The sequence below is a fragment of the Neomonachus schauinslandi genome, chromosome 6 (assembly GCF_002201575.2).
Source record: "Neomonachus schauinslandi chromosome 6, ASM220157v2, whole genome shotgun sequence".
In the NCBI taxonomy this organism is placed as follows: Eukaryota; Metazoa; Chordata; class Mammalia; order Carnivora; family Phocidae; genus Neomonachus; species Neomonachus schauinslandi.
The window spans coordinates 151,578,472-151,601,813 of NC_058408.1; the positions used below are offsets into that span (position 1 = coordinate 151,578,472).

Sequence of the window (23,342 nt, forward strand, 5' to 3'; positions counted from 1 at the left end):
GCTTGCTGCAGGGTGCGTGTGGGTCAGCGTGGGCTCTCGAGGCAGTCCCTGTCCCTCTCCTGCCTCCTCGGGAGGGCGGTCTCCCATGGGCTGAGGATGGGGACATCGGCACCTTAGCTCTGTTCATGTCCTATTTGGGCAGACATCATGTGCAGATTGCTGCCTGCACAGCCGGGCCGCCTTGGCCTTGCTTCATGGGAAGGGAGCCCTGTCTCACCTAGCACACCACCCCCTCTCCCTCCACCCCCTCACGCGGGATGGCAAAGCACATGACAGGCTTCCCCATCTTTATTCTCCAGTATCATCAGGGCATATTTATTCAGTATGGATGGAACAGTGCAAGAACAGAGGGACTAGAATTTCTCTCTGAAGTTGAATAACGTTTAAGCCAGGCATGGGAAATTCGACTCCTTCCCTGACCAGATGTCCTGATGGAACGAGAAATCAGGGCAGGGAGGAGATGCATTTGCACCCCCAGCAATGTCTCTGCCCCGCTGGCTCCGTGGAAGGAGCATGTCCCGTGGGGCCCCTCTGTTGCTTTGGGGTCCACGCCGACCAAGGGCCTGTCCACATTGAGTTCCCACCGCAGAGATCTCACAAAGGTGGCAGCTGGGCCGAGGCCTGGGCCTGCTCTGTCTGGTCGTGAGTTGGCAGGATGGGCAGCTTGTGTCTGTTGTCCCTCTCTGCCTGGACGCTTTGGTGGACTCGTTTCTTTTACCTGTCACTTTCCTGTTCCTTCCTTATCACTGTCCACGTGCAAATGCTTAGAACAATGCCCTCCCCCCTCCCCGATCCACTTTCTGTTCTACCATAGAAAAACCGTAGAAAGGGCATTTCTGTGCATCCCATCCAAGGAAGCTTATTTCTGGAAAGATCCAGGGACCTCAGTGGAGACTCGCCTTTCCACAGAACGCAGTGCCTGAGAGACTTGGACTCCAGCACAGGATTCTTTCTGTAAGACCTGCTTCGAGGTCTTCAGTTATTCTCTGTGCTGTGCAGTGCACAGGCTTCTGGATCTGCAACAGCCTGTGCATGCTCCTGGGGGCCTCAGTCACCCTGATGTCCCCGTGCTGGGCCACATGGCCAAGCAGCGGTGGCCTCCCGACTCAGACCCTCACAGGGTGGTGGGTCCGAGGTGACACAGGCAGCCTATAGTTTGGTGTGCATGCGTACCCATCCTTAACACCCAGAGAGTGAGGTGTGGAGGGTCAGGAAGAGCCGCTTGCAGCTGCCCTACCCCAAAGCTTCAGTATCTGAGAATACTAGACAGACTCTGCCCTCCAGGCCCAGAAAGTGGCTAGGAAGCCTACCACCTGGTCCAGGGCCTTGGAAGGGAAGGAAGGAAAGTCAGCTGAAGAAAGCAGACTTGGTGCCAGCGCTTTTGTGGGTGTGGGGTTCTAGGAAATTGAAATAAAAATTGGATCCTTCATAAAACTGTAGGGCTCAGAAGCAGGGATGTTTCCTCATTCCAGCAGAGCAGATCCCCAGAGACTCGGCACCTGCTGAAGGTAAGTCAGCTCTGTGAGAGGCCACTACCAGATCCCACAGATGGAGGAATTAGACCCTGAGGGCAAGGAACAAACTGAATTGAGTCTAAAGTATGTTGGTTTAAACTTAAGGAGATAAAAGGAAGAAGTGACCATAAGGAATGAACAAGGGAATTTGAAAAAAAAAAACAGAAGCCAGAGCTGAGTGACTGACGTTAGCCTCGTGGAAGGACCTACACATAGATTAGACACTTGAAGCATGAGACTCCATGGACCGAAAGCAAACTGCAAGGAAATCCCCCAGAATGCAGCCCCAGTCTGTAGAAAATCCCGAACATGCTATTCTGTTGAAATTGAGTGGGAGGGGCGGGGTGATCAAAATGCAGGTTGATTACTTTGGTAGTATTTCTGGAAGATATTTTTGATAAGATGTGATTTTACAGACGAACGATAGAGGCTCGCGTGCACCTGTTAGCCTTGCAGAGGGGCAGCCACGCGCTCACTGGGCTGGCTTCCGCGCTTGCCGTCCCAGCGCTGTCACATCCTGCTTCACCGGACTGTGGACGTTCAGAGCCCCAAGTAGCAGAGCCTGTGTACTAGGATGTTCCTCCTGGAATCGCCTCTTGTTTTCAAAGAGGACCTGTGTTTCTTAGAGCTAAAGGTGGAAACGTGGCTGGAAGGCACCTGCCCACCGCTGCACGGCCATGGGCACACATACCCGGGAAACTGCCATGTGGGCACAGTAACGTTTGTCTGCTTTTCACTTGTGTGGACTCAGGGCCTGAGGTTTATTACCCTCCTGTTACGACTTTTGCAGACCCACGGAGGCCCCCACTCTTCCTGAGCTGCTCGGCCGTCCAGAGGAAATGACGGAGCCCCTGGTGCAGTGCGTGGCCTGGCTGGATGCCTATTTCCATGAGCCCGAGGTCCTCCCAGGCCTCCCCTTGCCTGCGATTCACCATCCCATTTTCCAGCGAGGTCAGTAACTCCGCCGCCTCATAGGGTTTCGCTCAGGGAGCTTGACTGATTAACTATCACTTACATCACAGCCCATTTTATCGACTCTACTGACTTGGTATTTTTACATCATCTAAACAGAGACAGCATGTGGCCACGCTATAAGGACAAGAGTTCACGATCTCCACCCATTCCAAATGCTTGTGTTAGTTTTGGCACGTGGTCACGTAATTCTTGGCAAAGGCAGTAAAAATGATGCATGCAGATCGACTCTCGACTCTTGTTGGCTGAAAGGTTTAAATAGGAACACATCTGAATAGCAGTGAATTTTTCAATAAGCTTATTGTTAACTTAAACTATCTGCTTGCCAACAGCACAGAAAATGAGGCTTGTATATGGACAATTAGCCACTTCCATAAACTCGGCTGGTGAGATTTACATCAGAGTGGGTAGCGGCATTGGGTCGTCTCAGATAAGTTTTCAATCTAATTTCTCAAACTTGCCATAGTTAGATACTGTGTTCTTAAACATGATTGAGAACTTACTGCCTAAATGTAGCAGGCTTAAGGCCATGGTCTGTGGTCACCAAAAAACATTTTCGCAGATGCTTCTTTTTTAAGTTCTTGTTTGGACCTTAATTATGGCAACTAAAATTATTCTAGGCACATACCAGGGGTTTATTTTGCATAGTGATTTTTTTATACTCATTTTAAGATAAATGCATGTGTATGTGTACACAAATATGTATAGATGTATTCACACATGTACTCAAGGGGAAATACTACCCTGAGATTTTAGATAAGGTAAATTTAGAGGCGCCTGGGTGGCTCAGTTGGTTGAGCGTCTGACTCTTGGTTTCAGCTCAGGTCATGATCTCGGGGTTGTGAGATCGAGTCCCACATTAGGCTCCACGCTCAATGTGGAGTCTGCTTGAGATTCTCCCTCTCTCTCCCTCTGCCCCTCCACCCCTCCCTCTAAAATAAGTATATCTTTAAAGTAAATTTAAAGCAATCTTGAATTTCAAGACAGAGTATCCTAAATATTTAATGGCATTCTAGTAGCTGCTATGATTTTCAGCAAAAAGAAACTTGAAAGTGGAGTAGGATTTTCAGGGGCAGTGGCTAGAGAAGCTCCTGGAAAGTTGAGCTAATACCTGCGTTGACTAACAAGGTCAGACAAGTGAACAGATAGTAAGAACCCTGAGCATTTTCGCACATAATGAACTGAAACAGTACAAGTGTAATGACCAGGGTCCCTTATGAGCCCCCTGTGTCATTCAGAACAGCCTCTGGGAGGGCTGTGGGAGCTCCAGTGGGCCTCGGCATGTCGCTGGGCACATGTCACGTCCTGGATGGGCCCATGGGCCACCGCTACTCTCCAGGGGCAGGAACCAGCCCAGCTGCATGGAGGCTGCGGGGAGCTCGGCATGACCTCCATGTGCTGCCCGGGCTGAGGAACTCAGGTGTGCCTTTGCTTCTGAAGTTGGGGCTTGGGAATCCTGGTGCTCTGAACTCTCCCGTCCACGGTCATCACTTGGAGAGAACTGTGCCGCTAGGAGCAAGAAAGAATTGCATGACTGGCTTTCCTCTCTTGCAGGCTATTGAATAATGAGCAGAAATTTAAGGTTTTGAGATTTTCAGGACAGAAAAATTAGAAAACCAAGGCCGGAGGTATCTGTATGATCGAAGGGGGAGGTGGGAAGTGAGCTTATAAAATCCTGTCCTCGGTGTTTGAAGAGGGCTGGGACTGGCCACACTGACCCTGCCTCCCTGGCGCTGGGCCTGAGCCAGCCCGTCTCCTCGTCCAGCCCCCATAGTTAGCGTGGGTGACCAGAACGCGCCAGAAGCAGCTGCTGGGGTAAGGATGGGGGCCATCCAGCCCCAGCTAGAAGCTCTTCCCTGTTGGACGAGACCCACAGTGCTGGCGGGTGCTTCCAACTGGGGCCAGGTCCTTATAGCCAGGTTGAGGGGAGACAGCCTCCAGCACCCTCCTCGGGACAGGGTCCCCTGGGCCAGCCCCGCCTCCTGACACTTAGTGGTTGCCACCGGCCAGGGTTTCCCACGCCGTAGCATGTGCAAGCCAGGTTTTTCTAATTTAGCTCAATCACTTACTCCCAGGCAGGGACCAGGTGTGGGGATTTTACAGTTTAGAAGGGAGGTGGTGGATGGTTATAATACAATTGCTAACACGGAGTTAATTGGCACTAACCCCCAGATGTGGTAACACCCCTCTCTATCCAGTGGTGGTTGGCTTTGCTCTGTTTCTACTTTGTATCTTGTAGCACCAGTGAAATCATGGTGAGTGGGCAAGTCCCATGCAAGGAAAATCCTCCGGCAGCCTCAGAGACCTCTATACACTGCATTAACATAAAGAAATAAACCTTCACACAATGCGAGGCGTGGGTACGTTTTAATGTGGAATAAATGTTTTTTTTAATAAATTCTATTTTCTGTGCATCTTAATTTTTGGACACGTTTAACATGCTTTTGCGTATCATGTTTTCAGCATGGTCTCGCCTCTGAGATTTAGACCAGGTCTGCCTATTTTAACTTGTTCTAAAAACGTAATCCTGACAGAGCTCACCCTTGAGCTCCAGCGCCTTAACCTGCTCGTCCTCAGGCACTGGCCTGTGCCCTGGCGGCCCCCAGGGGCCAGGCCCCCACTGCATTCCGTGGGCCCCTCTTCTCTGTGGGCAAGACCGCTTCACCATTTCAGGATCTTCCATGAGATGAGCACCCTTTTCACCATTGGTTCATTTTTTAAGGCTGGTCACACACGTGCGCTGAGGTAAACCATGTGAAATTACAGTTTGTGTTAGGTTAAAAAACTTAACAAATACTAGAAATTTCACATAGTTCAACTTCTTATCTTGGAAATTCTCCCAAGTTTGATGAGTAACAAGTTAATTGCCTGGGTTTTTTGGCCAAGGAGCCGTGAAGCTGTCTTTCACGACCACAGGTCTGGAAGTGTGTGTGGCCGCCTTTTTCTGGAGCCACTACAGAAAGGTTTCCTCCGAGGGAAAAAGGCTGCAGTTACTGGGAGTGAGGTTTAGCGTGCTGCTCAGGAGATTACAAGAAAAGTGGGTGTTGAATAAGATGTGTTTTAATTTTCTTGTGAGATTGTGTTTCTGGTGGAGGGCGTTTTCTAAGAAAAAATTGTTGTGTGTTGTTTTTAGAGTTTAGGGGGGGTTATGCTTTTTGCTAATCTGCTTTATGAAAGTATCAACAGGACCATTTGTTGTAAGCAGTCTGATGGAGAAACAGCAGTCTTGGGCACAATGAGGCATTTTAGGGAGGTCAGGTGCCCCCCATCAAGTCTTTGCAGAGGTCAGCATTATTTTGAATTCATTTTTCTCCAAGAAATAGTTACTGAATGAAGCCATTGGCCTTGAAATCTTAATGTTTCTTTTATAATGAGATATTGTTTGAAGTTCTTTCCTGTTAATATTTTCTAACTTTATATTTACTTATTAAAATTAATGTTGCTCCATTGTATAAATATGCATGTTCATGTCGCCTTCGTAGTCCATGGCAAAGCAGGTAAAAAGATAAAAGTAGCACTTTGCCAGAAGCGCAATTTCACAGAGTTGGGGAAAAGCCAGACCTGGGGTAAACTGAGACCAGCTTTCAGATTCAGGATGTGTGCACACGCTTTCCTCCCCTTCTCCACTCCTCTGCCTGTCGAGGTGCTCGGAGCAGGGTGCCTGGGCCTCTGCGCCTGCTCTGCCAGGCTGGGGTGTGCGCTTCTTCCCTGGATGGCCCCCCAGGAGGCAGCCCTGCAGTGCAAGCCCCGCAGTGTGTGTGGCCTTGTGAGCCCGGCGGGTGGGTGCAGACGGCGGTGGACCCCAGCTGCTCCTTCCACTGTCTTCTCACAGATGATGGTTTTCAACAGATGAGTTCTGAGTTTTCTTTTCAAAGTGACTGCAATGTTCCCTTTTAAATGAAATGTTTAACACTTTAATAATTCCTCCGTCACAGCTATTAGCTTGTAGCTATGAATCCGGTTGCATGACAGTAGTAAGATCTGCATTTGTTAACACTGCTGGCGAGTATTCCAAAGCCTCAGAAAGGATTCTCGTATTTGTGTATCTCTGTTGAACACCCTCTTTCCAAAGGGCCTCTCCTGAAAGCCCTGCCAGAGAGTTATGGGAAAGGCCCTTCCAGGGTGGATGAATGAATTTCCCCCCTGCCCCCACCCTGTGTCCTGGAAGACAGTCCCACCATGCCATGTGCTTCCAGGGGAAGCTGTGGGAGTCCCGGAAGGCGGTTGGACCACGAGGAAGTGAACAGCATCATTACCTCAGGTCCTCACCAGAGACGGCCCTTTAACATTAAAACTCCCTCTCAGAGAGCCAAGCCAGGGCTAATCATGCCAGCCCCGCTTGGCCCCCACCCCCCAGGCTTCACTGGGCACAGGTCTTCTGCCCGCCCGGCTGCCGCTCACCCCGGGTCGCTGCCTCCCCAGGAAAGGAGGCACTGAGCCCTCCTCCTGTCAGGGTCCTGTGGCCGGTTTGGGTGATCGTCACGTGTGCACCTGTAAGTCCCGAGTCCAGCCTGAGCCTGAGCCTGAGCCTGAGCTCCTCTGCAGTGAGTGCAGCAGAGACGGGGCTTTTCCTTGGCCTCCCCTTCATGTCCACAGCAGGAGGCGGCTCTGTGTGTTCACCAGGTTCCTGCTGATACTCTTCCCTGCACTTGAAAAAAAATCGAATCTAAAGAGAGGCCAATAGTTAGAGCAAGGAATGGTATTTACAGCTTCTGGTTGGTGGCTCTCACGGTTCTCCCACATTGGCAATGAGGCCGTATGGAAGTTGTTGGCCTTGCTATGGTATTACCTAGTTTGTAAACCTTCCGATGCCCATTTATTGATTAGAACAAGCTAACAACGCTGCACTTAAATTAAGTGGGAAAGAAAGCTGGTGAAAATGTACTTTCAACCCTAGGGCTGCCACACTGCTTTTTGGGGGGCAGCAGACGTAGAAATGGGGCTCAAGGCCCTCTGAGGCCAACGCTGGGAAAGGCGCGGATCAACAGCCAGAGAGGGGGTGGCAGGCGTGAGGGTCAAGGTGCCGGGAAGATGGTCAGGTGTCCGAAATCAGGAGCAGCCCCTCCCGCCATGGGGAGTCCAGCCCAGCCCCTAACTGTGCATGGGGGTTCGGGCCGGGGGGGGGGGGGGGGGTGGGCATGGCGGGGGAAGGTCAGGGGTGTGTTTAAGAACAAAGGTGGGAACTGCTATTCAACATAGTATTAGAAGTCCTAGCCACAGCAATCAGACAGCAAAAAGAAATAAAAGGCATCTGAATCGGCAAAGAAGTCAAACTCTCACTCTTTGCAGATGATATGATACTTTATGTGGAAAACCCAAAAGACTCCACCCCAAAACTGCTAGAACTCATGCAGGAATTCAGTAAAGTGGCAGGATATAAAATCAATGCACAGAAATCAGTGGCATTCCTATACACCAACAACAAGACAGAAGAAAGAGAAATTAAGGAGTCGATCCCATTTACAATTGCACCCAAAACCATAAGATACCTGGGAATAAATCCAACCAAAGGGGCAAAGGATCTGTACTCAGAAAACTATAAAATACTCATGAAAGAAATTGAGGAAGACACAAAGAAATGGAAAAACGTTCCATGCTCATAGATTAGAAGAACAAATATTGTGAAGATGTCAATGCTACCTAGAGCAATCTACACATTCAATGCAATCCCCATCAAAATACCATCCACTTTTTTCAAAGAAATGGAACAAATAATCCTAAAATTTGTATGGAACCAGAAAAGACCCCAAATAGCCAAAGGAATGTTGAAAAAAAAGAGCAAATCTGGTGGCGTCACAATTCCGGACTTCCAGCTCTATTACAAAGCTGTCATCATCAAAACAGCATGGTACTGGCACAAAAACAGACACATAGATCAATGGAACAGAATAGAGAGCCCAGAAATGGACCCTCAACTCTATGGTCAACTCATCTTTGACAAAGTAGGAAAGAATGTCCAATGGGAAAAAGACAGTCTCTTCAACAAATTGTGTTGGGAAAATTGGACAGCCACATGCAGAAGAATGAAACTGGACCATTTCCTTACACCACACACAAAAATAGACTCCAAATGGTTGAAAGACCTCAATGTGAGACAGGAGTCCATCAAAATCCTAAAGGAGAACACAGGCAGCAACCTCTTCGACCTCAGCCGCAGCAACTTCTTCCTAGACACATCGCCAAAGGCAAGGGAAGCAAGGGCAAAAATGAACTATTGGGACTTCATCAAGATAAAAAGCTTTTGCACAGCAAAAGAAACAGTCAACAAAACCAAAAGACAACCAACAGAATGGGAGAAGATATTTGCAAATGACATATCAGATAAAGGGCTAGTATCCAAAATCTACAAAGAACTTATCAAACTCAACACCCAAAGAACAAAGAATCCAATCAAGAAATGGGCAGAAGACATGAACAGACATTTTTCCAAAGAAGACATCCAAATGGCCAACAGACACATGAAAAAGTGCTCAACATTGCTTGGCATCAGGGAAATCCAAATCAAAACCTCAATGAGATACCACCTCACACCAGTCAGAATGGCTAAAATTAACAAGTCAGGAAATGACAGATGTTGGCGGGGATGCGGAGAAAGGGGAACCCTCCTACACTGTTGGTGGGAATGCAAGCTGGTGCAGCCACTCTGGAAAACTGTATGGAGGTTCCTCAAAAAGTTGAAAATAGAGCTACCATATTATCCAGCAGTTGCACTACTGGATATTTACCCCAAAGATACAAATGTAGGGCTCCGAAGGGGTACGTGCACCCTGATGTTTATAGCAGCAATGTCCGCAATAGCCAAACTGTGGAAAGAGCCAAGATGTCCATCGATAGATGAATGGATAAAGAAGAGGTGGTATATATATACAATGGAATATTATGCAGCCATCCAAAGGAATGAGATCTTGCCATTTGCAACGACGTGTTTGGAACTGGAGGGTGTTATGCTGAGCGAAAGAAGTCAATCAGAGAAAGACATGTATCATATGATATCACTGATATGAGGAATTCTTAATCTCAGGAAACAAACTGAGGCTTGCTGGAGTGGGGGTTGGGGTGGGAGCGATGGGTTGGCTGGGTGATAGACACTGGGGAGGGTATGTGCTATGGTGAGCACTGTGAATTGTGCAAGACTGTTGAATCACAGATCTGTACTTCTGAAACAAATAATACATTATATGTTAAGAAAAAAAAAGATAACAGGAGGGGAAGAATGAAGGGGTCGGAAATCGGAGGGGGAGATGAACCATGAGAGACAATGGACTCTGAAAAACAAACTGAGGGTTCTAGAGAGGAGGGGGGTGGGAGAATGGGTTAGCCTGGTGATTGGTATTAAAGAGGGCACGCTCTGCATGGAGCCCTGGGTGTTATGCACAAACAATGAATCGTGGAACACTACATCAAAAACTAATGATGTAATGTATGGTGATTAACATAACAATTAAAAAATTTAAAAAAAAAAAGAACAAAGGTGGGCATGAACCCTGAACTCAAATGGTGTGCAGGGTGTGGAATGAGTCCTGGAGCTGACCGAGGTGGTGAGTGTGCCGTCTTCCTCATCGGGGACATTTACTTGCCTCCCTGCTTTCAGGGCCTGATTAATGGTCCCCGTGAAGCCCTCCTCGAGGCACCAGAAGGCCTTTTCCGAGCCTTGCAGAGGGAGCACTGCTTTCTCCAGACAGCCCCTTCTGTCTGGCCGCGAGACCTCGTGCTCACGGGAACTGGCAGCTGATGCATGTCCCTCTCCTGGAGGGACAGAAGCACCCCTTTGTGGGCTGCCTGGCCCCAGTCGACGTTCAAATATGGGCATTGCTTCCAGCTCCTCGGCCTAATCAGTGTTAAGAATACCAGAATTCTGTGTCCCACGGTGAGGCTTTCTCTGGGGCAAGGGCCCCCAGCCTGAGCAGAAAGCCACAGAGCCCCTGAGGGGTGGTGGCTCTGTGGGCTCCGTGGCCACTGCCCTGGTTGGTTCTGGTTCCATCTGGGGGAGGCAGGGGCTGGCCAAGCCAGCTCAGAAACAATCCGTCTACTTCACCCTTAGCTCTTCAACTCGACTGATCAACTGCATTTTGGCATATTGGTGAATTTCATGGGCCAAAGAGCCTGGGGTTCAGATTATGTCTTAGTTCATTATTTCCTATTTTATTATGCAGTTTCTTGCCTGGCAATTGTCTTTAGTATTTGTTTATTCTTTGTACTGTGCGACCACATCTTGGACGAGGAGTTTTAGCTTCAGCTATGATTCATTTAAACGAACAGCTTTGTCAAGTTGCTCTTGAATCTCCACCCCTTTATCTTGGAATGTGTGTATCTGGATGCTCTAGACAGTTTGTTCATACTATACCTATAATTTCTGTACTTTTCACCCTCCCCAAGACACATCCAAAATCTTAAGATAGGCAAATGTACATATGTACACATATATTTTTATGTGTGTGTATGTACATATCACACATACAAGTGTGTATGTGTTACATATGCATATGCCCTATTTTGAGAATTATTGCTCTAAAGGAATTTATTAAAATGGATCTTATGAGAGCTTCTGCAGTGTGCACCACTCTGTGCTAAGTTCGATATTCCTAATTTAATAATGATTTTTGTTTGAGGCCTGTAGTTGCCTATTTAAGAAGTGTTTTTGTTGTTGTAATTAACATTTTGAAAGTTTTAGGTTATGTATCCATATGTCTACTTGATCTAGAGCTCTAGCCAAGTGAGAAGGTGGGAGAGCCTGTATGTTACCTTTTTGATTTGGAAAGTGTGAGCAAGACTGGCTACACATCAGTGTCTGTACTGTGAGGTTACAGACTCACATCAGGATGACGCCCCCCCCATCCTAATTGTCTAAGGGGTGTGGCCAGGTGTCAGCACTTGTCTATGATATCCCATGGTAGTGTTGGCAAAGCTGACCAGGACCTTCAGGAGGTGTCCCGATACTTTGGGCCCAAAATGAGGTTTTTCTTTGAAATAGTTGGATGAGTGATGCTCTAGATTCTTGGGGAGACCCCTGAACAACGGAAGCGACCAGTAGAGGGGAAGAGACTGCTTCAGGTCCTGGATGCCAAGCTGATTCTCCACACACCTGATAATCCCGTCCTGGGGTTGCTGTGGAGGAGGTTAAATATTCTCGTAACCCACAGGGTCACCTGACACCTACCCTAGAGATTGCTCCTCCCATGGAGGAGAATGTAGTCGATGGGTAGCGGCTCCTGAGATGCTTGTGTGGCTAAACAGGACCATAGCCTGCAGGACCCCAAGAGCAGGCATGGTGTTCCTGCGCCCAGAGCCCTTTGACAAATCAGTAATCACCACCGGCTCTTGGGAAGCCTCGTTCAGTGAAAGTTTCATCCCAAATCTGGGGAGGTGGTCAGATCCTATGTTCCCTGAGGTTTCCATAACTCAGGCAAAAAAAAAAAAAAATGAACCTGAGAAGGGCCTTTACTCAAGGCCACTGGGGTCACACAGTGTGATGTAACCAAGCTTAAAAGGTGGTTTGAACATCAGCTACTTTCAAACCTTGTATTGAACGGGACAGGGCCTCTATTACAAGTAAACAATACTGATAATTAAAATTGTCACAGTGCTGCTATTACAGGGAAATACTCACATGAAAATATCAGGGTTACATCCAGCACAGTAATTATAGCAAGGCAGTGCAAGCTCCTGTTACAGAGAAGTCTCTGAAGTATGCTCAGACTTTAGGAAAATCACCTCTAGTGTCCTCATTTGGGCGGGTGTGGGTAGACTTCACCCCAGAGCAGCACAATATCAGATTTCTACCTTCCAAGTGAAGTAAATTACATTGTCCATTTCCTCAATTTTTCATTTGAAAAAATAGGAATTTTCTATCAGGTCTATATGATAAAGTGAAAAAAAAATAGACTTTCCACTTAAATATGCTTTCAAAAGTTTTATTCCCACTGTAGGCATTAGATTAACATGTGTTGCTTCCAAAGAGAATGTTTAAATATTTTTGTTGTCATAAAATGTTGTATATTTACATTTTATAGGCAGTGTTAATGCATTTTAAAGTGCATTTTTATACCATCCTAGAAATAATAGAATTATCTCTACCACCTGGGTTTATAGAAAAATTATACTTTAATAAAAAATGTGCGTATAATTGGACTGTAAGTTAATACAGTAAATGCATCAGCATTAGAAAATTAATGGCAGTAATGATGCGAAACTGTCTGCAGGAGCCAAAAGTGTAGAAACTATTACTTAATTTAAATTTCCTCGTCACGTGTGAGTTTTACCTGCATCCCTTATGTTCAGGCTGACTCGGAATAGAAGATTTACAAGTATACGCTCTGCTTTAAAGGTTATGTTTCCGTGTCGGAATGGAAAAATCCCATCTCTTCTGGAGGCCGTTGTTGTGGCTCTGGAACTGGGTGGTGGCGGTCACCAGGCAGAGTGGACCCCCGGGGGCTCAGCGCGCCGGGCATCGTGTCCTGTCCTAATGCTATGCGGTACAGTGCTTCTGAAGACTGAAGTAGGGGAGGGAAGGGTCTCAGTTATCACTCAGTTATGAGTTACCAATTATGAGAAAAGATTTTTCCTGCCTTCCAAATATTAAGGTGAATACGACCACGTTTGGAAAGTAGCGTCCCTGGTGAGTCCTGCCTGTGCCCACCCCGCCCCCAGCATAAATAGCTACAGTATCTCCGTTACTATGGCAACTATGTTTTCGTTTCTTGAGTCCTGCTGTCGATTGTTGCACGAAACACACTGCGTAAAGGACCCATCCCTAGACGTGTGTGCATGCGTGCGTGCACATCGTCTGCATTTTCTAAAACCGCACGTTCCTTCCTCAGCTGGCCTAAGGTCGGCCTTCCCTTGGACAGTTGAGAAAGACTCAGAGACTGAGCTCAGGAGACACAGGGCTCGTTGCTTGGCCAAGAGCTGCTTTTCATAGAAAATCCGCATCTCTTCCTCTTTTTAGAATCAAATATGCAAGAACCAACATAGATAGCATATCCCCCGCCCCTTTTTCTCCTCAGGAATTGGGCCTTTGATGTTCAAGAGCAGCTAATATTAAAGGCCACCCCTAGCAGGCCATAGAAACTGCGCCTATTTATGACCAACGTACAACAGCGCAAATCTAGCTGAGTATGATGGCATCATTAGTTTGTGAATCGCATCCTTGAAAATAACTCTGGAGGAGCCAAATCGGTTTAAAGGAAGATAACGGAATGGTTTAAGCTGCTTAGGTTGAATGCCAATTATGTTTTAATATTCAACTGAGCATATTTTACTAAGAAAAAAGGCCGCGTTGACGCATGCATAACTCATTGGCAGCATCCGCCAGCTGTGCCACTCCGCGAACCACTTTGTGCATTTTAGTGGCATGGTAATTTAGTGGGGACTACCTGAGTGATGGCATTTTCAATGAGCAGGTAATCTACAGAGAATTTTTATATGGTTATGAGTTCTGTGCTTCAGCCCGGCAACACAAAAATACATCAAGACCAATTACGGTATCAACTTTCAGTGTGGTACGCTCGCCACGCAAGTGCATGTATTTCTGCCCCAGGCATTTCAAATTGCATCTAATTTGAAATCTTTGGGGTTTTAATTAAATTTCAGAATATATGGAATTCTTCATTAGTACCTGCTCTGAATAGCAGATTATCCTTCTCTCGGTCTCGTTAAAGAAGTAGGCTGTGGTAAATAGCATGTTCAGGAACTGATCATTTGTGGGGCCTGGGTATTGGAACAGAAATAGTGAAATGCAAAATAATATCAAAAAGATTATTAGTCCAGGGAGAGTCTCTTGATTTGTATTTTAATGGAATTTTACATTTCTCTTAATGATTTGCAAATTGTCCTCTGATTATAAGATGCATTAAGCTTTTCATTTTAATGGCAAAGACACAGCCATTAGCAGAATTTTTTTTTTTCTGTCTTCTTTTTAGAGTACTTCCCTGCAGCAGATAAATATTGAAACCATTAACACCTTTTGATGTTCCTCACAGCCTGCATCTCGGACCCACGCGCGGCTCCCGTGGTCTGGGAGCGCCTGCCTCTTCACCGGGCACGTTTCCTTTTGTAGCATACAGGATAAGTTTTTAAAATTTCATTGGCTGATCTTGTTTATTTGTGTTAAAGCTAATGCATTTAAATATTATTAATGGCCCAATTTGTATTAATAAAAGCTGTTCTCCTCAGTGTGAAGGTTGACGGTGCTCACAGTGCCTACCCCACGCTGGTCTGTAGGGCTGGAGCGAGGGAGAGCCGAGCGGTGTGCACGGAGAATGCAGAGAGAAAGTCTCACCTTACCAGCCTGGTGTTTCTGGGGAAGTCTGCACGTAGTGAGAGGCGCGTGTTAGCCAGCTGACTGAGGCTGACCTCAGCTCGACCCCAGAAGTAGGCCACTTGCCTTTGGTTTGGCCTCTGAGATGTCTTGATTTTCAGACCAAGCCTTCTCGTCCCTACAAAGTGAATGCCGTTTACGTGCCCGGAGATACAGGCAGAAATTACTGTTCATCCCCACCCCCAGCTGTGATTGGGGGGCTCGTTGCTCTGGCCCAGGACACAGGAGGGATAAGGGTGCAGGGCTGCTCTGGGTGACAGCACATTTCCTCAGGGCCCTTCTGAAGTCAGCAGCCGCATGTGACTGTATAACTGGAAAAACCAGGGCCACCTCCCAGCTGAGCCGGTTAGGCCTGTGCCCCTTCAGCCCTGTTTGCAAGGGCAGATCTTCACTTCAGGCCGAGTGAGCTGACCTGAGGGACGTGTCCATCTCACCTGCTGACCCCGACCCGGCCCAGGTCTGCAGGGATGTGAGGGATGAAGCCGGACTCTTGTGCTTGCTCCCTTGAACCTCTCTGAGCTGGGGGGGCAGGTGTTGGCAAGGGGGTCATCTTGGAGGTGTCTGGGTGCTGGTCCGGGCACCACACGGACGAGCCATCACCATGTATGGCCATATGTCAAGGACGCCCGGTGCCGAGCTCGGCCTGCATGGAGCTGGCACTTCTGCTGGGTGGGCGGGAGCCAGCACCATCTCTGGCCAGCAAGCTGAGAAAATGTGTGCACCGTTTGTCCTCACCTGGGCTGCAGAAACGCATACCCCAGGCTGGGTGGCCTGAGCAGCAGAAACGTATTCTGTCTCTCAACTCTTGAGCTGAAAGTCCAGGGTCAGGGCTTTTCTCGAGTTGCCTTCCTGCTGCCCCTTCACATGGCTGCCCCTCTTGGGACAAACTCCCCTGGGGTGTCTCTGCGTGTCCTCCTTTCCCCTGTTTCAGGGACACCAGGGTCGGGTGGCTCAGGCCCTCCCTAATGGCCTCCTCATAGTCACCTCCTTTCTCCAAATAGACACTTTCTCAGGGGCTGCCGGCTGCTGGGATTTCAGCATGGCATTTAGGAGGAACCGTTCCACCAGTAACAGCCTTTCTGAGCCTCTGGCTCCCCATCTGTAAGGTGGGGGCACTAGCAGTGATGTGTAAAGCTGTCCTGGGGGTGACATGGGACCCCCGGGACCTGGCACCAGAGCACCTGCTGCCTTCACAGCGGATGGCGTGTGCTCTCTGGAGCCCGGTGGTCCTGCGGGTCAGCGTCAGCGACCCCAGGCTCTGCCCTGGTGTCCAAGCTTCGGCCCTTGTTCAGCAGTGTTCTGCTTGGCATCCAGCACACTTCCCAAGGACGCTGGCCACGCCTGCTGAGTACAGGACGTATGGCGTGCGTCCTCACGGCATGGCCACACAGAGCCACAGTAGAGGCCCAGCGTGTCTGGAGAGAGCTCCCTGCAGAACTGGGGAGGAGGACAGGGGTCTTTCCACCCGTCCTGGCTCTGATGGAAACCAGCCCGCCGTCTCACTCTTCGGGAATCTTCTCTGGCAACAACTGGTTCTTTGCTCGTTCATTCACCCCAGCCTGAAGATGTTTTGCTTTCTTAGATGGTCTTTATATGCGGGACATCCTCCTCTGGTGAGACACATATGTGTGCAGTTCCGGTTTAACACAGGGGATGTCGGCTCCCAGCGTGGTGCTGCAGAACACGGGTCGGGTGGCTCCAACCGCTGCTGGAGACCTTTGTGAAGTGCTAGCTGGAGCCGTTTCCAGCGCTGTGAACACACTTCATTGTCAGTGTCCGCCCTTTGATTCAGCGGCCATGGTTTGGGGCCATCCTTGTAAACATGGCTTTTTGCTCTGCAGAAAGAAAGTGGCGGGATGTAGGGCAGTGGGCCAGCCAGGTCTCAACGACAGGATGTGTGCAGAAAGATGTGCCTCGCTTTTTGTAGCAAATTCCTGGTATAATTGTTTTCTTGTTACTTCCGTCTGACAAGGAGAAGCTAGAAAAAGCATCCTGTAAATGATCTGGAATGTTTATTCCTTGGTAGTAAATGAGGCCTCCGAAGGAAAGCACAAAGCCTTTCGCTGAGGTGCCGCCTGAAATAGGAGTCGTGTCGCACTTGCTCTGCGTCTCTAGGGCCTACAGTCCTGGATTCCCTGGCCCCGGGCCACGGTGAGTCACTCTCCTCCCTCCGAGCCTGAGACCCTGGTAGCCTGGCTTTGCCTTTGGTCTCCTCACTGTCCGGACCTGTTTTGCAGAAGCACCTGTGAAAGGTTCATTGAGGAAGGTGCTCTCGCTGTGTGGAGGCAACTTCTGGTGACTACCTTCGCAGGCCTGCCTTTTCTCTCCACACAGGGCACAGCCCTGCTTGTTGATGGAACTGGTTTCCGCTTGCTGGGGTGCAGGGTGGAGGAGATCCAGAAAGGTGGAATCTTCCGTGGGGAATCAGAGGGGACAACTTCCTGAGACCAGGACCAAGAGCAGAGGTCTAAACAGGCCCTGGATCCTGAGGCTCTGGGCTGTCCCCAGGGGACCATTGCAGAGTCTACCCTCAAGCTGCCTGCACCTCAAGACCAGAGCCCTTCTGTGAGGCCTTTTTCGTGGCCTCGAGGTGCAGCAGTTCCCCTGCCATCCCAGGCCTGGGCGCTGCTCGGACACCACTTCTGAGCCCGCCACAGGGTACCCAGAGAGCTTTATGAGACTCCTGAGCTTCTAAATTCAGGAGTTTTAACCTTGGATCCTAGAAGCAAAACTTCAGACTCTGAGTTTATATCAGAGGGTCGAGCTATATGTGTTCTCACAGCATGCAGGATGATTCTTTGTGAATTTTTACAGCTTGTCTGTCTTACAGACAAGGTGATTCCTACCTCTCCTGCCAGACACCTGCAGTGCTCAGCCAGGTGGTCATTGCCCAGCCTGCCCCTCCACACCCTGCCATGGGAAACCAGCAAAATAGGGCTCCCACCCAGCCGTTCCCTCATCCCTTTACTTGCCGCTGCCCTGAGCAGAGAATTCCCAGGGCTCTGGGACAGCCAAGCACAAATGGGGTTTGGGAAGACAGGAGCAGACCTACATTCAACTCTAGAGGAACCTAATCTAGGTCAGTTGATAAAACCTCAGTTCTACTGGGTGTTAAGATGTTTCACCAGGAAAGATTTCATGACCTACAAGCTTGGGAAATTGTAAACAGAGCTGAGCGTTTTTTTTTATGGCAGGACTCTTCAGACCCTTCAGTATGGTGCATATACTGTCCATGGTCAGAAGGTCTGTAGTTTATAAATTTCCTGAACTTCCCCAAATACAGAACCTTATGCCACAGCTCCTCTCCCTGTTAGCACTTGTGGGGTGCTGATGTTCCCCACAGTGCAATTTGGGGAGCCCTGGCCTATGGAACTACCATAAAAATGACTTAGACTTCCCAGGCTGACCTTTGGACACTTCGGTAGATTCCAGAAAATTTCCAGCTTTGTAGAGAAGCCCTGGGATAGCAATATCTGTGCAGCCCTCCCCTCCCTGGACCAAGTATGTTCCGGCCCTTTTTTCCAAAGAGCAGGTGGAAAGAAGTGAGGAGGAGTGTCAGGATATTCCCACTTCCCAAGTGCCTTGGACATAGTTGTTAAATGACTCTTGATTAGTTATTCCATTTTATACATTGGGTTCGAGGTCCTAGAAATTCAGTGCAATATGTTTATTGAATTCTTTCCCTGGATTTAAAAAAAAAAAAAAAGTTGCTGTCTTCAAAGTAAAGATCAATAGGGACGAAAAGAGGATGGTCCTGAGTGGTGAGGGCTGGGGACTCAGGCCTCCCATGAATGGGTGGGGAGAAGATGCCACCCACTGACAGAGCCCTAGGCCTGACCATGAAGACTGGAGTTCAGTTCATAATTGTTCAACAAATATCCATTGATCTATATGCAAAGCCCTCTTTTAGGCTTTGGGAATTTAGTAAAGAAAAAAAATTCTGGGCCTTATGGAGCTTCAATGCCAGTGAGAAATATATATTTGCTTTGTGAGTACTTTGGAGGAACGTAACCCAGGCTGGTGCGATGAAGAGGGTGGGGCTTGGGGGTTGGGATCCTAAGGACTCCTTTGGAAAGTAAGAGCACAGAAGGAGGAGACACGGTGCATGTGGAACTCAGATGCTTAGATGTTTCTCCCTCTTCCCTCTCCTATTGTAAAATCTAAACGTCAAGAAGAACAAGAAAACCATGTAACTAAATAGCCTTTTCCATCACTTTTTATCAGATGAGGAGCAATTTCAAGAGCCTCCTTCATTGTTGAGCACATTGGAGACAAGTTGATATTTTTATGATTTTTATGAAATACTTCGGATAAAAGAAAATTCACAAAGACTTTGTGAGGTATAAATAATAAAGGAAACGTTCATGATGCCCCACCCAGGTTAAAAAAGGGAGCACCACCAGCACTGCCAAGTACCCTGTGTACCCTCCCTGGCCAGCTCTGCCTTCCCCTCCCTTCTGCTCCATGCTTTGCATTATATATGAATGTAATAATACTGATGTCTCCCTGTGACTTACTTTGTTCAATCAACATTTTTGTGAGATTCCTCTATTTTTGAATCCTGTAGAGATTTTCACTAATAACTACATATAGTATCCCATCTTGTGAATGTGCCATAATGTGTTTCCTACCCTGTGTCAGTCGAAGTGTGGGTTCTCGTCATTTTTTGCCCTTATAACTAATGATGCTACAAATATTCTAATACAGTGTCTTAGTGTTCTGGGTGGCTGCAATTTGTAGGCAGAGTACTGGGAAAGAAGGTGCCGTGCAGAGAAAGAGTTCCAGAAATCTGCATGGTGTCCTCTTGAGTTTGTTGCAGATACTAAGACATACATGCATGGGGAAGCCATAGGAGACCAGGCAGGAACTAGTGGGAACTGAAGATGAACAATTCCCAGAGGAATCAGTATCACTAGAAATGGGAATTTTCTTTTCTTTAAAAGATGATTAACTGTTCACAATAAAATTGATAATGTATTTTGGAAGTTATATGTAGAAGTAAAATAACAATAGCACAAAAGGTAGGACTGGGGAAATAATAGGTTAAGGTTCTTTATGTTATTATGAGCAAGTGTAATATTACTCGAGGCCAGACTCTGATAAGTCAAAGGTGAATATTATAAATCCTAGAATGCCACGAATAAAACCAACATAAGCTAATAGATAGCTCATATGCTAATAGAAAAAGCAAAGTAGAATATTGATTTTTAAAAATCTAAAAAGAAAAAGATGGAAAGGAGAGCAGAGAACAGATAAGACAAATAACACGTTGATAGGTTCAAACCCAACCATATTGATAATTATATTAAATGTAAATGGTCTTAAGATTCAAATAAAAGGCATAGATCAACAGACTAGATTGGAGGGGAAGAAGCCAGCCCCCCCCCAACTATATTTTTCTCCAATACATAGATAATAAAAAAGACAAAGACAGACTTCTGTACTAAAAGGTAAGAAAAATGAAGGCACATATATCATAAAGGAATAAGTACAGGTGTCTTCATTTTCAGGTTACATAGTTGTTTACATAGAATATGGTGTAGGATTTTGAAAATAACTATTAAAACTAACAAGTGAATTTGACAAGGTTGAAGATACAATTTTAATATATAAGGAAAAATTAGTGTCAAAAATATATTTAGGATTAACTTTAATGAAAGATACGTAAGACCTGTCCACTGAAAAATATAAAACATGGCTCAGATAAATTAAAGAGGACCCAAATACATATCCCTTGATCATAGGAAAAGCCAATATTGCCAAGATGTTAGTTCTTCATAAACGACTTTTTATGTTAAGTTCACTCAGGCTTTGAAATTCCCAGCTGGTTCTAAAGTCGTGTGGAAATGAAAAGGGCCTAGAATATCTAAAACAATATTGAAAACAAAAGTCCTAGGACTAGCATTACCTGATTTCAAGACTTACTAATCTTTTATCACCCAAGACACTGTGGTACTGGCATAAAGATCAAAACTTAGAGCAGAAGAGGAGGATTATTATATAAGTATACATCTCTATTTTATCTTTGAGAAAGACTACAAATAGATCAATGAGAAAAGTAAAAGTCTTCTCAAAAAATAGTGCCTGAACAACTTGATATCATCTGCAAAGGAAGAAAAAATCACCTTGACCCCTCACTCACATCATATGTCAAAATTAATTTGGTGTGTATCTGTACCTACATGTAAAGCTTGGACTCTAACGCTTTGAGAAGAAACTGTGGAGGATACCTTCATGATTTTAATAGACAAATATTTCATGTACCATAGAAAGATAAAGCTATGAACATGCGAATAAAATAAACTTTATCTAAAAGTAAAAGACATCAGGGCACCTGGGTGGCTCAGTTGGTTAAGCGACTGCCTTCGGCTCAGGTCATGATCCTGGAGTCCCGGGATCGAGTCCCGCATCGGGCTCCCTGCTCAGCGGGGAGTCTGCTTCTCCCTCTGACCCTCCCCCCTTTCATGCTCTCTGTCTCTCATTCTCTCTGTCTTAAATAAATAAATAAAATCTTAAAAAAAAAAATAAAAGTAAAAGACATCATTAAGAAAATGAATAGGAAAGCCACAGAATAAGAAGAAATATTTACAACACATATACCTGATGAAGGATTTGTACACAGGGCATGTGAAGACTCCTATGACTCCATAATAAAAAGACAGTCCAATAAATAACTGGGAAAAAGACTTAGCCTCTTCACAAAGGAATATGTATGAATTCATCCATCAGTACATGAAAACGTGCTCATCATGAAATTAAAGACCTATACTATTTGTGTTAGCACCCAAAAAAATGAAATACTGTGGCCTAAATATAACCAAGTATGCACTAGATCTATAGGAGGTGATGGAAGAGATCAAAGACCTAAATGAATAGAGAGGAATCCCATGTTCATGGATAGGAAGGTTTTATATGGTCATAATGTCAGTTCTTACCAACTTTATCTAGAGATTCAACACAATTTCAATCAAAATTCCAGTAAATTATTTTATGTATATCAACAGACTGATTCTGAAGTTTATACAGAGACCCAGAAGAGCCAGTAACACAATACTGAAGGGAAACAAGATTGGATGACTGACACAACCCTACTTCAAAACTTAATAAAAAGCTACAATAATCATTGCAGTGTGGTGTTGGTGAAATAATAAACAGATCAGTAGTACAAAGGAGCCCAGAAATAGACTCCTATAAATATAGCCAACTGGTTTTCAGCAAAAACACAAAGGCAGTCCAGTGGAAAAGAAGATAATCTTTTCAACAGATAGTGCTGCAATAACAGAACATCTGCATGCAAAGAAATGAATATGGATAGACTTTCCACCCTTCACAAAATTTAACTCAAAATGGATCACAGACCTAAATATAAAGCACAAACCATAAAACTCCTAGAAGACCGGAGAAAATATAGATGACCTTAGAGATGGTGATGACCTTTTAGATGAAACACCAAAGGCACAATCCATTAAAGAAATAATTGATAAGTTGGACTCCCTTAAAATTAAAAACTGGTGCTCTGTGAAAGACAGTACCTAGAGAATAAGACAAGCCAAGGACTGGAGAAAGTATTTGCAACAGACTGATGTGTAAAGGACTGTTACCAAAAATATACAAAGAACCCTTAAAACTCAGCAAGAAAATGAACAAGCCAATTTAAAAATGAGCGAAAGGCATGAACAGACACACCTGAGCAATGACAATATACAGATAACAAGAAATCAGATATCATCCTACGTTATCAGGGAAGTGCAAATTAAAATAATGAGATACTGCTACACATTTCTTAGAATGGCCAACATCCAGGACACTGACAACAGCAAATGCTGGTGAGCACATGGAGCAACAGGAACACTCTCACTCATCGCTGGTGAGAATGCAAAATGGTGCAGCCACTTGGGAAGATAGTTTAGCTATTTCTTCTTCTTCTTTTTTTTTTTTTTTGGTAATTGTAGAGAACTTCATTTTTTTTTCCATTTTTTTAATTTTATTATGTTAATCACCATACATTACATCATTAGTTTTTGATGTAGTGTTCCATGATTCATTGTTCACATATAACACCCAGTGCTCCATGCAGAACGTGCCCTCTTTAATACCCATCACCAAGCTAACCCATCCCCCCACCCCTCACCCCTCTGGAACCCTCAGTTCGGTTCTCAGAGTCCATTGTCTCTCATGGTTTATCTCCACCTCCGATTTCCCCCCCTTCATTTTTCCCTTCCTGCGATCTTCTTTTTTTTTTTTTTTTTTAAACATATAATGTATTATTTGCTTCAGAGGTACAGGTCTGTGATTCAACAGTCTTACACAATTCATAGCACTCACCATAGCACACACCCTCCCCAATGTCTATCCCCCAGGCACCCCATCCCTCCCAACCTCCACCACTCCAGCAACCCTCAGTTTGTTTCCTGAGATTAAGAATTCCTCCTATCAGTGGTATCATATGATACATGTCTTTCTCTGATTGACTTATTTCGCTCAGCATAATACCCTCCAGTTCCATCCACGTCGTTGCAAATGGCAAGATCTCATTCCTT

General features: G+C 46.2%; 1 protein-coding gene across 1 annotated transcript in view; it reads left to right on the forward strand.

The window, feature by feature from the left end:
• MGMT (O-6-methylguanine-DNA methyltransferase) overlaps positions 1–23,342 on the forward strand; it is a 290,335-nt gene that overhangs the window by 232,757 nt on the left and 34,236 nt on the right. Inside the window, 1 exon segment of the mRNA XM_021703854.2 lies at positions 2,305–2,465. Coding sequence (XP_021559529.1) covers positions 2,305–2,465 — 161 coding nt within the window.